The sequence below is a fragment of the Rhinolophus ferrumequinum genome, chromosome 4, assembly GCF_004115265.2.
Source record: "Rhinolophus ferrumequinum isolate MPI-CBG mRhiFer1 chromosome 4, mRhiFer1_v1.p, whole genome shotgun sequence".
NCBI lineage: Eukaryota > Metazoa > Chordata > Mammalia > Chiroptera > Rhinolophidae > Rhinolophus > Rhinolophus ferrumequinum.
In genome coordinates, this window is record NC_046287.1 from 90,939,386 (window position 1) to 90,953,711 (window position 14,326).

General features: G+C 33.0%; 1 protein-coding gene across 1 annotated transcript in view; it reads left to right on the forward strand.

The window, feature by feature from the left end:
- The window catches only part of ZC3H13 (zinc finger CCCH-type containing 13), a 96,971-nt gene that overhangs the window by 45,552 nt on the left and 37,093 nt on the right, over positions 1 to 14,326 (forward strand). Inside the window, 1 exon segment of the mRNA XM_033104166.1 lies at positions 792 to 989. Within this exon segment, the coding sequence (XP_032960057.1) occupies positions 792 to 989 (198 nt within the window).

The window sequence follows — 14,326 nt, forward strand, 5'->3', positions numbered from 1 at the left end:
AATTTTAAAGGATTGTTTTTGTGATCTAAGAGTTGGGAAAGATTTCTTAAACAAGTCTCAAAGATTTAAATGAATGTTACTCACAGTGCTCAAGATTTCATGTATTGATGATGTAATTGTGTGTTCTTTGTAATGATAAAAACGTGGAAGCCACCTAAAACTTATTTGTTTGAAGACATTATATAGAGCATATCTATACAAGGAAATTCTATACAATCTATGATAATAATTACTAAATCTACATTTTGTTATAGAAAGATACCCATACTATATTTAGTAAAAAAAATATTTATGAAAAAAATATTTAGAAAGCATAGGATTGTGTGTGATGGGAAGAAAAGGTGGAAGGGGGAAAGAAACATGGAAAAACTGTGAACATATATCAAAGGTGTTAATAATAGCTATCCTTGAGTAATAGAATTATAAGTGATTTTATACTTTATCTACATTTCTGTATAAGCTAAGAAAACAAAAATGAGTTTGCAATTGTTTTATTTTGTTATTTCCTTTCCTGAAAGAGTCTCTTCCTACTTCATCTCTGTCTCAGAAACATACCTTTTAGTATTATTTAGTAAGTAGTGTTAATGAAATAAGTAGCAAGTAAATTATTTCTTTGCTCATTTCTTTTTTTTCTAGATATTGATTACTAGTATACAAAACAATGAAAGTCATGTTATTGAAAGGAATGCTACCATTTTTAAAATGTGGTTTGTTAAAATTTTTAAAATAGCCATTTGATCGACCATCCAGAAGTAGGTGGACCTCTAATGATAGCTTTGTGTTACTTTCAGGAATTCAAAAAGCAACCAAAGTAAAAAGAAAGGACCTCGCACTCCTAGTCCACCCCCTCCTATACAGGAAGATATTGCTCTGGGGAAAAAATACAAAGAAAAGTATAAAGTAAAAGACAGGATAGAAGAAAAACCAAGAGATGGAAAGGACAGAGGACGAGATTTTGAAAGACAAAGAGAAAAAAGAGACAAGCCCAGGTAAGTAGGATTCTATGTTTTTAACAATCTTACTTTTGTAGAATCTAAAATACTTTTAAGAAGCTTTTAGGCATTACTGTAATGGATTTTTTAATGTTTTTAAACTGTGTATATATATTCAATAATTCCCATATTGAGTTATGGATAATTGAATAAATAACGTAAAATTTTTTTATTGTGATTAAAAAAAACAAAATTTCCATTCTTAACCATTTTTAAGTGTACAGTTGTGTTAAGTGTGTTCATACTCTCATGAAACAGATTGCCAGAACTTTTTCATTTTATAAATCTGAAACTCTGTACTCAATAAAGCAGTCAGTCCCTTTCCTTCTCCCAGCTCCCCAGCTTCTAGAAATTACCATTCTACTTTTTTTTTTCCTATGAATCTATTTTAGGTAACCTCATATATATGGAATATTTTTTCTTTTTGTGACTGGTTTATTTCCCTTAGCATAATGTGTTCACAATTTATCCAAGTTGTAGCGTGTGACAGAATTGCTTTCCTTTTTAAAGCTGAATGATATACCACATTTTGTTTATCCATTCGTCTATTGATGGACATATGGGTTGCTTCCACCTCTTGGCTATTGTGAATAGTGCTATTATGAACATGGGTGTGCAAATATCTCTTCAAAACCCTTCTTTCAGTTCTTTTGGATATACTCGTGCACTCCAGTGGAATTGCTGGATCATTTGGTAGCTGTTTTCTGTGTTTTGGATAGTAGCCGTTCTAATGGGTATGAGGTGATATCTCATTTTGGTTTACATGGCATTGGTGATTAGTGATGTTGAGCATCTTTCCATATGCTTGTTGGCCATTTGTGTATTGTCTTTGGCATAAAGTCTATTTAAGGCTTTTCCCATTTTTTAATTATTTCAGTTTTGTTGTTGAGTATAGGAATATATTATATATTCTAGATATCAACACCTTATCAGATACGTGATTTGCAAATATTTTCTCCCTTTTCATAGGTTGTCTTTTTACTCTGTTGATAGTGTCCTTTGATGCACAAAAGTTTTTAAGTTAGTTGGAGTCCCAGTTTTCTGTTTTTGTTTTTGTTCCCTGTGCTTTTGGTATTATATCCAAGAACTCATTGACAACTCCAGTGTCATAAAGATTTTCACCTATATTTTCTTGTAGGTGTTTTATAGTTTTAGATATTACATTTAGGTTTTAAATCCCTTTTGAATTGATTTTTGTTTTTGTAGTGTAAGATATGGGTCCAACTTCATTTTTTTGCATTTAGATAACTAGTTTTTCCAGCACTATTTTTTGAAAAGACTTTCTCCATTGAGTGGTCTTGGTTGGCACCCTTATTGACGATCATTTGACCATATATGCAAGGATTTATTTCTAGGCTCCTATTTTTCTTATTTAGTCTGGTTGTCTTTATGCTAGTACCACACTGTTTTGATTACTGAGGTTTTGTAGTACAATTTGAAATCAGGAAAGGTGAGTCCTTTCCCTTCGTTCATTCTTTTCAAAATTATTTTGGCTATTTGAGGTCCCTTGAAATTCCATATAAATTTTAGAATGACTGTTTATATTTCTGCAGAAATGCCATTGGGACACCATATAAACAAAATAAAAAAAAAATCATATGGTCATATCAATAGATGCAGAAAAAACATTGGACAAAATCCAGCATGCATTTATAAACACTCTCAGCAAAGTAGGAATAGAGGGAACATATCTAAACATAATAAAGGCCATAAATGACAAACCCACAGCTAATATACTCAGTGGGGAAAAGCTAAAAACATTCCCCTTAAGATCAGGAACAAGACAGTGATACCTACTTTCACCACTTTTATTCACCATAGTACTGGGAGTTCTAGCATTCAAACAAGACAGAAATTAAAGGCATCCAAGGAAAGGGGGAAGTAAAATTGTCATTATTTGCAGATGATAAGATAACTATATATAGATAACCCCAAAGATTCCACAAAAAAAACTGTTAGAACTGATAAATGAATTTAGTAGAGTAGCAGGATACAAGATTAATATTCAGGAATCAGTTGCATTTCTATACATCAATAATGAACTATCAGAAAGAGAAATAAGAAAATCCCGTTTACAGTGCATCAAAAGAAATAAAATACTTAGAAATAAATTTAACCAAGGAAGTACAAGACCCGTATGCAGAAAATTTTAAGACCTTGAAGACAGAAATTAAAGAAAATACAAATACATGGAAACACATACCATGCTCATGGATAGAAAGAATTAATATAGTTAAAATGCCCATACTACCCAAAGCAGTCTATAGATTCACTACAATCCCTATCAAAGTACCAACAGTATTTTGTACAGAACTAGAATAAATAATCCTAAAATTGATATGGAACCACAAAAGACCCCAAGTAGCCACGGCAATACGGGCAAAGAAGAGCAAAGCTGGAGGTATCACACTACCTGATACCAAATTATACTACATGGCTATAGTAATCAAACAGCATGGTACTGGCATAAAAACAGATACATAGATCAATGAAACAGAATAGCCCAGAATTAAATTCATGCCTATATGGTCATTTAATCTATGACAAAGGAAGCAAGAATTTACATTGGGGTAAGGACAGTCTATTTAAGAAATGGTGCTGGGAAAAACAGGGCAGATACATGCAAAAAAGTGAAACTGTACTACCTTCTTATGCCATTGACAAGAATAAGCTCAAAATGAATTAAAGACTTAAATGTAAGTCCCCAAACCAGAAAGCTCTTAGAAGAAAATATAGGAAGTAAACTCTCAGACATTACCCTTAGTAATATTTTTACTGATACAGCCTCTCAAGAAGGGAAACAAAAGAAAAAATAAACAAATGAGACTACATCAAACCAAAAAGTATTTTCACAGCAAAGGAAACCATCAACAAATTGAAAAGACATCCTACTGATGAGAAGATATTTGCCAGTGATACATCTGATAAGGGATTAATATCCAACATTTATTTAAAAAAAATCAAACTCATTCAACTCAATACCAAAAAAAGCAAACAATTAAAAAATGGGCAGAGGACCTGAATAGACATTTCTCCAAAGTGGACATACAGATGGCCAGTAGACATGAAAAGATGCTCAACGTCACTAATCATCAGAGAAATGCAAATAAAAACAATGAGATACCACCTCACTCCTGAAAGAATGGCTTACATAAATAAATCAATAAACAGTAAGTATTGGCAAGGATGTGGAGAAGAGGGAACTCTTGTGCACTGTTGGTAGGAATGCAAATTGGTGTCGCCACTATGGAAAACAGTATGAAGTTTTCTCAAAAAATTAAAAATGGAACTACCTTATTACCCAGCAGTTGCACTCCTAGGTATTTATCCAAAGAAATCCAAAACACAAATTCGAAAAAATATATGCACACCTATGTTTACTGCATTTCTATTCACTAGATATGGAAACTACTAAAATGTTCATCAATAGAAGATTGAATAAAGAAATTATGGTATATTTATACAATGGAGTATTGCTCTACCATAAAAACTGAAATATTACCACTTGCAATAACATGGGTGGACCTAGAGGATATTATGCTAAGTGAAATAAGTCAGACTGAGAAGGACAAATACCATATGATTTCACTTATATATGGAATCTAAAGAACAGAGCAAACGAACAAACAACAGAAATAGATTCATAGATACAGGGAACAAACTGATGGTTGTTAGATGGGAGGGGTTGGAGGGATGGGTGAGAAAGGTAAAGGGATTAGGAAGTATAAATTGGTAGTCACAAAATAGTCACAGGGATGTGAAGTACAGTATGGGGAATATACTCAATAATGTAAAAACTGTATATGGTGTCAGATAGGTTCTAGACTTATCAGGGAGATCAATTCTTAAAAGTTATATAAATGCCTAATCATTGTACACCTGAAACTAATATAAAATAATATTGAGTGTCAACTATTATATACACACACACATATGTATGTATAGTCACGGGATGTAAAGTACAGTATAGAGAATATAGTCAATGGTATTGTAATAGCTATGTACGGGGTCAGAGGGGTAGTAGGCTTGTTGGGATTATCACTTTGTGTGGGTTGTAAATGTCTAATCATGTTTTTTGTACACTTGAAACTAATAGTAAAAAAAGAAAAAAACATTGAAAAAATGCCATTGGGATTTTGATAGTGATTGTGTCAAATCTGTAGATCTCTTTGGATAGTATAGGCATCTTAATATTAAGTCTTATAATCCATGAGTATAGAATGTCTTTCCATTTATTTACGTCTTCTTTAATTTCTTTCAGCCATGTTTTACAGTTTTCAGTTACAAGTCTTTAAACTCTTTGGTTAGGTTTATTCCAAAGTATTACTTTTAATGCTATTGCAAATGGAATTGTTAATTTCCTTGTCAGATTGTTTGTTATTAGTATATAGAAACACAACTGATTTTTGCATGTTGATTTTGTATCCTGCAACTTTATTAAATTTATTTATTTTAACAGTTTTTCTGTTTTTGTGGACTATAATAGTTTTCTACATATAAGCTCATACCATCTGTGAATGGACATAATTTTACTTCTTTCCAATTTGGATGCCTTTTATTTATTTTTCTTGCCCAATTGCTCTGGCTAGAACTTCAATACTATGTTGAATAGAAGTGGTGAGTATGGGCATCGTTGCCTTGTTCCTGATCTTTGAGGAAAAGTTTTCGATCTTTTACCATTGAATATGATGTTTCCTATGGGTTTTTCATAAATAGCCTTTGTTATGTTAAGGTAGTGTCTTTCTGTTCTTTGTTTATGTTTTTATCATAAGAAAGTTTTTAATTTTATGTTATTTTTCTTCATTTATTGAGATAATCATGTTTTTTCCCTTTATTCTGTTAATGCGATGTAGTTAGTGCATTGCTTTTCTTATGTTGAACCATCCTTGCATTCTAGGAATAAATCCCACTTTGTCATGGTGTATAATCTATTAATGTGTTGTTGAATTTGGTGTGCTGTTTGTTGAGGATTTTTGCATCAGTGTTCATCAGGAATATTGGTATATAGTTTTCTTGTAGTGTTTTTGTCTGGCTTTGATACCAGGGTAATACTGGCCTCATAAAATGAGCTTGGAAGTGTTCCTTTCTTTTCAGTTTATTTGGAAGTTCCAGAGTATTAGTGTTAATCCTTTAAATGTTTAATAGAATTCTCAAGTGAATTCTGGTGCTGGGCTTGTCTTTGTTGGGAAGTTTTTAATTACTGATTCAACATCCATACTCATTGTTGGTCTATTCAGATTTTTTGTTGCTGAATGATTCAGTCTAGGGCAGTTGTGTGTTTCTAGGAATTTATCCATTATTTATTTCTAGGTCAGCCAATTTTTTCGCATACAGTTGTTTATAGTATTTTCTTTCCTTTTTTTCCCCCTATGCCATTAGTTTTATATTGACTCCTCTTTTCTGATTTTAGTTATTTGAGCCTTATTTTTTTTCAGTTAACCTAACTAAGAATTTGTCCGTTTTGTTGTTCTTTTCAAAAATCCAACTTAGTTATTATTTTCATTGTTTTTCTAATTCTCTATTTTGATCTCTAATCTATTATCCCTTTCATTCTGCTAGCTTTGAATTTAATTTGTTCTTCTGTTTGTAATTTTTTGAGGTGTAAAGTTAAGTTGTTGATTTCAGATCTTTCTTATTTTAATGTATGCATTATTTTCTATAAAGTTACCATTTAGCACTGTTTTCACTGCATCTCAAGTTTTGCTATGTTGTTTTTTTTATTTTCACTTGTCTCATATTTTCTAATTTCCCTTGTGACATCCCTTTTTGACTCATTGATGAAAAGTATGTTGTTTAATTTGCACATATTTGTGTATTTTCAGGTTTTCTTGTGCTATTGATTTCAAGTTTTGTTTCATTGTGATCAGGAAAGATACTTTGTCTGATTTCTGTCTTTTTGAATTTGTTAAGACTTGTTTTGTGACCTAAAATGTGGTCTGTTCTGGAGAATGTTTCATGTGCACTTGAAAATAATGTATATTTTGCTGTGATTTGGTGTAGTGTTCTATATGTCTGTTAGATTTAGTTGACCTATAGTGTTATTCAAATTCTCTTTCTTTATTGACCTTTTGTCTTTTGATAAACATTTAACTTTTTGATATAAATATATAAAAAAGCTGGCCTGTGAAAGAGCTGAGACCCTTCTGAAAATCTGTTCATTTTGAAATCCGGTAATTGTTTCAAAATTCAGAGTTTAGGTCACTGCATTGACTAATTTAGATTCTGTATATTTTAATAAACTCTTCCTCATAAACCAGTGTTTTTCTACCCTAAAGATAGTACTTCTTAAAGGTCTATTTCAAAACTGACAAATATGCTTTTTGTAAAAATCAGCTTTGAGATTATATTTTTCTGGTTCACAAAATTTATGAAATGCTTACAAATTTGATAGGGGTGCTTTTCCCTTTTTAATTTTTTAAATTTAATTTTCAAATTATTTTATGAAATTCCTATTTCATCAAGAAAAAAATTAACTCTTTAGAGGGCTTTCAGTTGCTTCTCTTTTTAATTTACAGTGTAATGGAAAATGTACAAGCCTTGAGTTTACACAAATAGGAACTTGTATCTTGGCTTTGCCAGTTACTTGATGTGAGACCCTGAATAAGTTGTTTTCTCTGAGCATCTATTGATTCCGCTGTAAATTATGCATGATACGGCCTTACAGGGTTGAGGTGAAGATTAAATGAAATGAAGCTTTTTTTTTTTCAGCAAAGTACTCTTTGTTTTTCTACTTTAATAATAAATTACAGTGTAGTAGTATTTAAAAATACCTTTCCATTTACAGGTTTTCACTTAAACTATACATTTAATAGAATGTAGCCATAAAATTTCTTAGTTTTTTCCTAAATTTTTACTTTTTTCCTAACTGATACTTATACAACAGCAAGTTTAAAATCAGGTGTTAGAAATAAGGACTCAGTTGGGGTTGGGAGTCTTAAGTATATTAGCCAATCATGCCCAAACTTGGCTGCACGTTGGAACCACCTGAAAGTCTTTAAAGTGTATTGATGCCTGATTCCAGTCCCCAGCTTTTCTGATTTATTTAACATGGGGAGCCATCTTGGTGTCCAGATTTTTTAAAGTTCACTGGGTGATTCTAGTGTTCAGCAATGGTTGGGAACCATAAATTGGGATTTATTCTCTCACTTAAAGAAGCTCAGAGGGAGGCAGTCCAAGACTGATACACTGTTCTACAAAGTCATTGATGAGCCAGGTACTGTATTTCTTCCTTGTGCATGCTCCTTTTTTTAGGGTTAGACAACCCTAAAAATGGTTAAATATGGTTAAATATGATTGCTGATGTTTTAGCCTTTGTATACATACTCCAGCGGCAGAAAAATGAAGGGAAGAAAGCTTTAATCTTCCTAGAAGTCTCACACACTATTTTCCCTTGCATCGTATTGGCTAGAATTTAGTCACATGGCTACATCTGGCTATGAGGGAGTCTTAGAAATGTAAATGTAAGCCTTTAGCTTAAATGTAAGCCCCAAGTACAATTGGGGTTACTAAAGAGCAAGTACAAAATAGGTGATGGGATAGGTCATTGCAGTTTCTGCTTAATGGCATCACTTGTGAGATGCCATTTCTGTTCATGTTACTAAGCAACAAGATTATCAGAATAAAAGCAGTGCTATCTGGCCCTTTATGTGGAAAGCTCTGTGAACTGGTATTTGTAATATTATTCAGTATAAATTATCTACTTATAAAAATAATTTTGTAAGTTCAACAAAACCCAGTCATTTCCCAAAAATATATTTTGGTAATAAGCTTAGTCCTTTCTTTGTCTGGAAAAGAGATCTTATCTAACTTATTTAGATGAATCAATTTTGTTTTTCTTTCCCCTGTGGTGACCTAGAAGAACCAGAATGATTCTATCAGCTGTTACTAGGATCTAGCAGCATTGTGCCTTACTGGAGCAATAAGAAAATGGTTAACTGGAGCACCCACAATTCTTGAACATATTTCCTAAAATATACTCTGTATTTTATTCAATCCAGTAGGTATGTTTTTGAAAATAACATGTAAATCAGATATAAATTATGTTAAATGTTATTGGTGACTTACATTTTAAGACGTCTTTATTCTTCTCTGATGGTTCTTGGTGCTCTTATTTTGTTATTTTGACCCAGAAATCTCTGTGAGATGGTTCTTAACATTATGTCCCTGGATTGAAATGGTAACACATTTTGTATTATGAGGAATTGAGTATTATGTAGGTTGATTCTTCATTTTCCAGTTTTTGTTTCTGGCTGTTTCCACAAAGAACAACAGGTATGCCTAGGACTTACCTGTTACTCAGTATATAGAAAAATATAAACTTAGTTTATTTCTTTTGTCTAAGGACATGAAGCAGCAGAGCTAGGAGTACTGAAGGACTGCATGGGTACCTGACTTGCACTGGAGTTCTAAAGCCTTATTTGACAAGTTTGAAAAAGGGCATTTTGATTAGAGGAATTCATTTTTAATTTCCAGGATTTTTTAAAGTGGATCTGATATTTTGATTTATTTCCATTACTGTGAATAGAGAATGTATTGATTATAAAATCAAACACTATATTAAGAATCTTTGTCACTGCTTTCATATGTATTTAAAGGTTAGCATCTAAATTCCTTTTGGAGAAAACTGCCCTTTAAAATTAATTTAGATTTTAGTTATCAAAATGTGTTGTGCTTAAGTAAAAGCAAGCAGATCCTTGAATAACATCATTTTGTTCAACATCATTGCATTATAACATTGATGAGATGCTAGAGGAACTAAACTCTTGTTTATATCAATTAGCCTACAATAAAATTGGTTTCATTATACATTGTTTTACTTAAAGAACCTATCAACAATGTTAAATGAGGACTTACTGTATGCTAATTAGTTCATTTATTTGTTCAACAGTTATTGAATACCTAGTGTGTGGCAGGCAGTGTTCTAAAAGCTGGTAATGCAGCAGTGAACAAAAATGTTGTCATCAATGGTTAAATGAGAAGCTTTGTTACTACAGGTGGAAGTAAGACAGCAATTACATGTATGTAAAATAATCTTTCCGAATATGGATTTTTTTTTTTTTTTATTCCTTCCAAGTAAGACAGACTTACTAGGCCTATTTAATATAGGGAATTGCATATATTTCGTAAAAGATGGTTCCCTATTGAGTTACTAGAAGAGTATGCATACACGGGGTGACAGATGATGCAACAAAACCACATTCTCCTGTGACTTTAAGTCCCTGTCTTCTGTGTCTCAGTTCTACAGCCTTCTAGATGGGGGCTGTTAACCTGAGATCCATTGGTGGATTTTAGGGATCTGCAAATTTCTTGATTTGTGGGTAAAATTTTGCCTTTTTGTGTTTTGGTGAGGGGAAGAGTACCCATAGCCTCCCAGAAAAATGTATGATTTCCCTTCTTCAAAAATTTGTAAAAATTCTTAATTATTCTTTAGGCCTCTGCCACTAAACTGGCATACAGGATTTGAGTACTTTCCTCCCAAACCTTCATTAGCCACATTAACTTTGTTAAGAATATACTCTGTTCCCAAAATATTTGTTACTTTGAATAACACTAAATTCTGCCATGTAGTTGCTTTTAAGTGAATATTTTGGAGGCCACAGTTATTGCAGGGATGTTTTTATCAGTGTTTTTCATTTTGATCAGTAGACTTTATATTCAGCTGTGATTTATTTATCTAATGTTGATCAAAACCTGAATACCACTTGTTTATTAAAAAGCCTTATGGATTTATTTTAATGCAGCTATTTCCTATAATATTTTTTTTAAAATAAACTTTTCATTACCTACTCTGTACAGAAAATCTTAATTACCTGGAACTCAACTAAATCATTTTTATTCTGGAATTTGTTTTAGGGGAGATGTAACTCACAGGAAAGCTCAAATTGGATATTTAGTGAGAAAATCACTTGTGAAGGGAATATTTTGTATCAAGTTGTATTACATTAATAGATAATGTAATTATCTATTACATCTAGATAATCCTAAAGTGGATATTTACAATGATGTTTCAGTGGACCTGTAATATTTTCCTTATCAGTAAAATCTGTATCCTATGCACTTTGCTGAATCAGGAAAGTTAACCAGTATATCAAGGGTTTAAGCAAACAAAAATTTTATGGATAGTAGTTAGCTAGCAGGTTCATATAGCTCATTCTGCTGGATATTTGGTTAAATATGGTTTTACTGATGCTTAATATGTTTTAGTCAAAATGCTAGGTTACAGAATTTTGTGGTTAAATAAGGAAATAGCATTAAGAGCATAGGTAGTTTTTTGTTTGTTTTTTTAAAGTAATCACTTCATTATTATTACCTGAATATGGAAATCTACTTCTCGATAGGAATACAGATGCCTGCATGAATCTTTCTCAGATTTGAAAAACAGATGTGGTCATTTAAACCTTGTTGGCTTTCACTTCAAGTTAGTAGAATAAGCAAATTACCACCAAATTGACAGTCTTATTTCCTTTTAGTGATTGCACCAATTTATCAAAATAAAATCAGAGTGTTTCACACCTGTGACAAAGAATGTTATCTATTGAATTCATTCTTTGATTTATTCAGTATTTACCATTCATGTTCAGATACTATGGTCTGGACTGGTGAATTTCATCCTGTGTCCGTGAACCACAGGATGGGGAGGAATCCATGTGTATACCAGGCATTTGAATTGATAGTTTCTTGAGTAAGTATGTATTAATGTTGCTTGGTTGTATACAGCGGATGGAAAAAATGTTACATTAACATGATTATTATTAGAGAACGTTTCACACACATAAAAATAAAATGGTATAAGGATCCTCTTATATCCATCTTGTTTCCCCTATACCCCTGTCCACCTCCTCCCCTCCAGTATTTTTTTGAAGCAAATCCTGGCCATTTTATCGTTTTACTCGTATATAGTATTTTAGTACAGCTCTCCAAGAAAGCAGGACATTTAAAAACATATAATGACTATACCAGTATCATACCTAAAAGAGAAAAAGGAGAAAAATGTACAAATTTTAAAAGCATTGATGAATTTGTAGTATCTTTCATAATATTTTCCCAATTAGTGGACATTAATGCAAATATCATGAAGGCTATACAAACTGTTTAATATTAAAATGGAACCTTTGTATTCAGATTTGGGAATTGTTTGTCTGAGGCATTGTCTTTTTTCTGCATTTAATATCTGGTCCCTGCCTACTCTCTGACCCTCTCATTGTCAGAGCATCATAAATTATACACACTTGTCTTCTTTCTTTTCTTGTATATCACAATCCCTTCCAGCTCCTTGATGGTTGCTGAGCCCTCTGCACAGAAAGTTCTTTCCTCACATTTTCAGCTCTTGGCTCAAATATCATCATCTCAGTAAAAAACCCTTTCCTTAGTGAGCGACCTGAAGTAGTCCCCCTGACAACCTGGCAAATTTTTATTTTGGACCTAACAGTTCCTATTTCATTACCCTGCTTTGTAGACTTTGTTATATTAAGTAGCTGAAATTGGGTTGCTTTGTTGTTGGTAGTCTGCTCCTAGACCCTGTAGTTAAGACAGACTGTTTTTCAGTCCCCTGCCTCAGTTACCTCATAGGGTTGTTGACATAAACATTAAATGAGTTAATATATGCAAAGCGCTTAAAACAATGTCATACACATAGTAGCAATATATGTGTTACCTGCTATTGTTATTAATATTATCGTGATTATGTTAAGAGTTGATTTTGATAGTGTCCATACTCCATTTGTTTCTTTTTTAAAGTATACTTTTTGCATGATGATTTTAATAGTTGAATTATGAATGTTAGTTACATGTGTGAGCATATTTTCATATTTGAGAAATAAAAACTATTGACAGAAAAGTTGGTGTTACTAATTTTAGAAAGTCTGTAGGGTAAGCTTTTTGGTTCGTAGGTAAAATTACTCGCATCTTAAATAAGAGTTTTTCTTTTTAATTTCTTAACCTTTCACATTTTTTACCCAAGTGAAATATACTTGGAAGTCCAAGGTCAAGGTGCCAGGCAGATTTGGTTCCTGGTGAGGACTCACTTACAGATTCATAGACAGCTGTCTTCTCACTGTGTCCTCACAAGGAAGAGAGAGAGCGAGCATGCACACCCCTGAGCAAGCCAGCTCTGGCTCTTCCTTTTCTTATAAGGACACTAATCCCATCGTGGGAGCCCCACCCTCAGGACCTCATCTAAATCTAATCATTCCCAAAGACCACACTTCCAGATACCATCATGGGGGTTGGGGTATCAACATAAAAATTTGGGGAGACAGAAATATCCAGTCCATAACAGATGCTTAAATTAAACCAATAATTTTCTTAAACTCTTTTTTTCCCTGAAGGATGGGTGAGAAGAAAAACAGTTAAAATACTGAAGCCATAACTTGACAACACATTGGTGCTCTGACCTTAGTACTACATACAACTCAATTATACTGAGCTCAAACTGAAGTTTTTTTCTTCCATGCTATAGACACCAAATTTGAATGTGATTGGACTATAATATGTTTTTTTGTGTTGTTGTTTTTTTTTTTAAAGATTTTATTGGGGAAGGGGAACAGGACTTTATTGGGGAACAGTGTGTATTTCCAGGACTTTATTGGGGAGCAGTGTGTTTTTCCCAGGACCCATCAGCTCCGTTGTTGTCCTTTCGATCTTAGTTGTGGAGGGCGCAGCTCAACTCCAAGTCCAGTTGCCATTGTTAAATCTTAGTTGCAGGAGGCGCTGCCCACCATCCCTTGTGGAGGTCAAACTGGCAACCTTGTGTTTGAGAGCACGCACTCAAACCACCTGAGCCATCCGGCCATCCAGGAGGTCAGTAGCAGCTCAGCTGCAGCTCGTTGTCTTCATTCTAGTTGCGGAGGGTGCAGCTCGCTGGCCCATGTGGGAAATGAACTGGCAACCTTGTGGTTGAGAGCTCATGCTCTAACAGACTGAGCCACCCGTCCACCCTATAATGTGTTTTTAAAGATAGTGTTATGAACTATTTAATTTTTTAAGTTCTGTGAACTAATCACCAAAGGGTATATTGTAGACATTCTTGAAACAAAATTTTGAGTGTATCCCAGAAATAAAATTAACCAAAATGTCAGTTCAGTGGAGAGCCACATTCTTTATTTTATCAATTTGGATATTTCCAAGTTGACTAGAACCTGATAAAATTGAAATTGGAAAACACCACACAATAGTCATTCTAATTCCCAGTCTTGTAACGATTTTTTTGTTCAGTAGGATGTATTTGAATGGTGATTGATCGTAAATAGTTTTCCAAATTTGGGTAAGACCCATTTGAATATTTCTACTAGTATCTGTAGGTAAATACATAGAGTCAATTAAGTTATAGTAGCTTA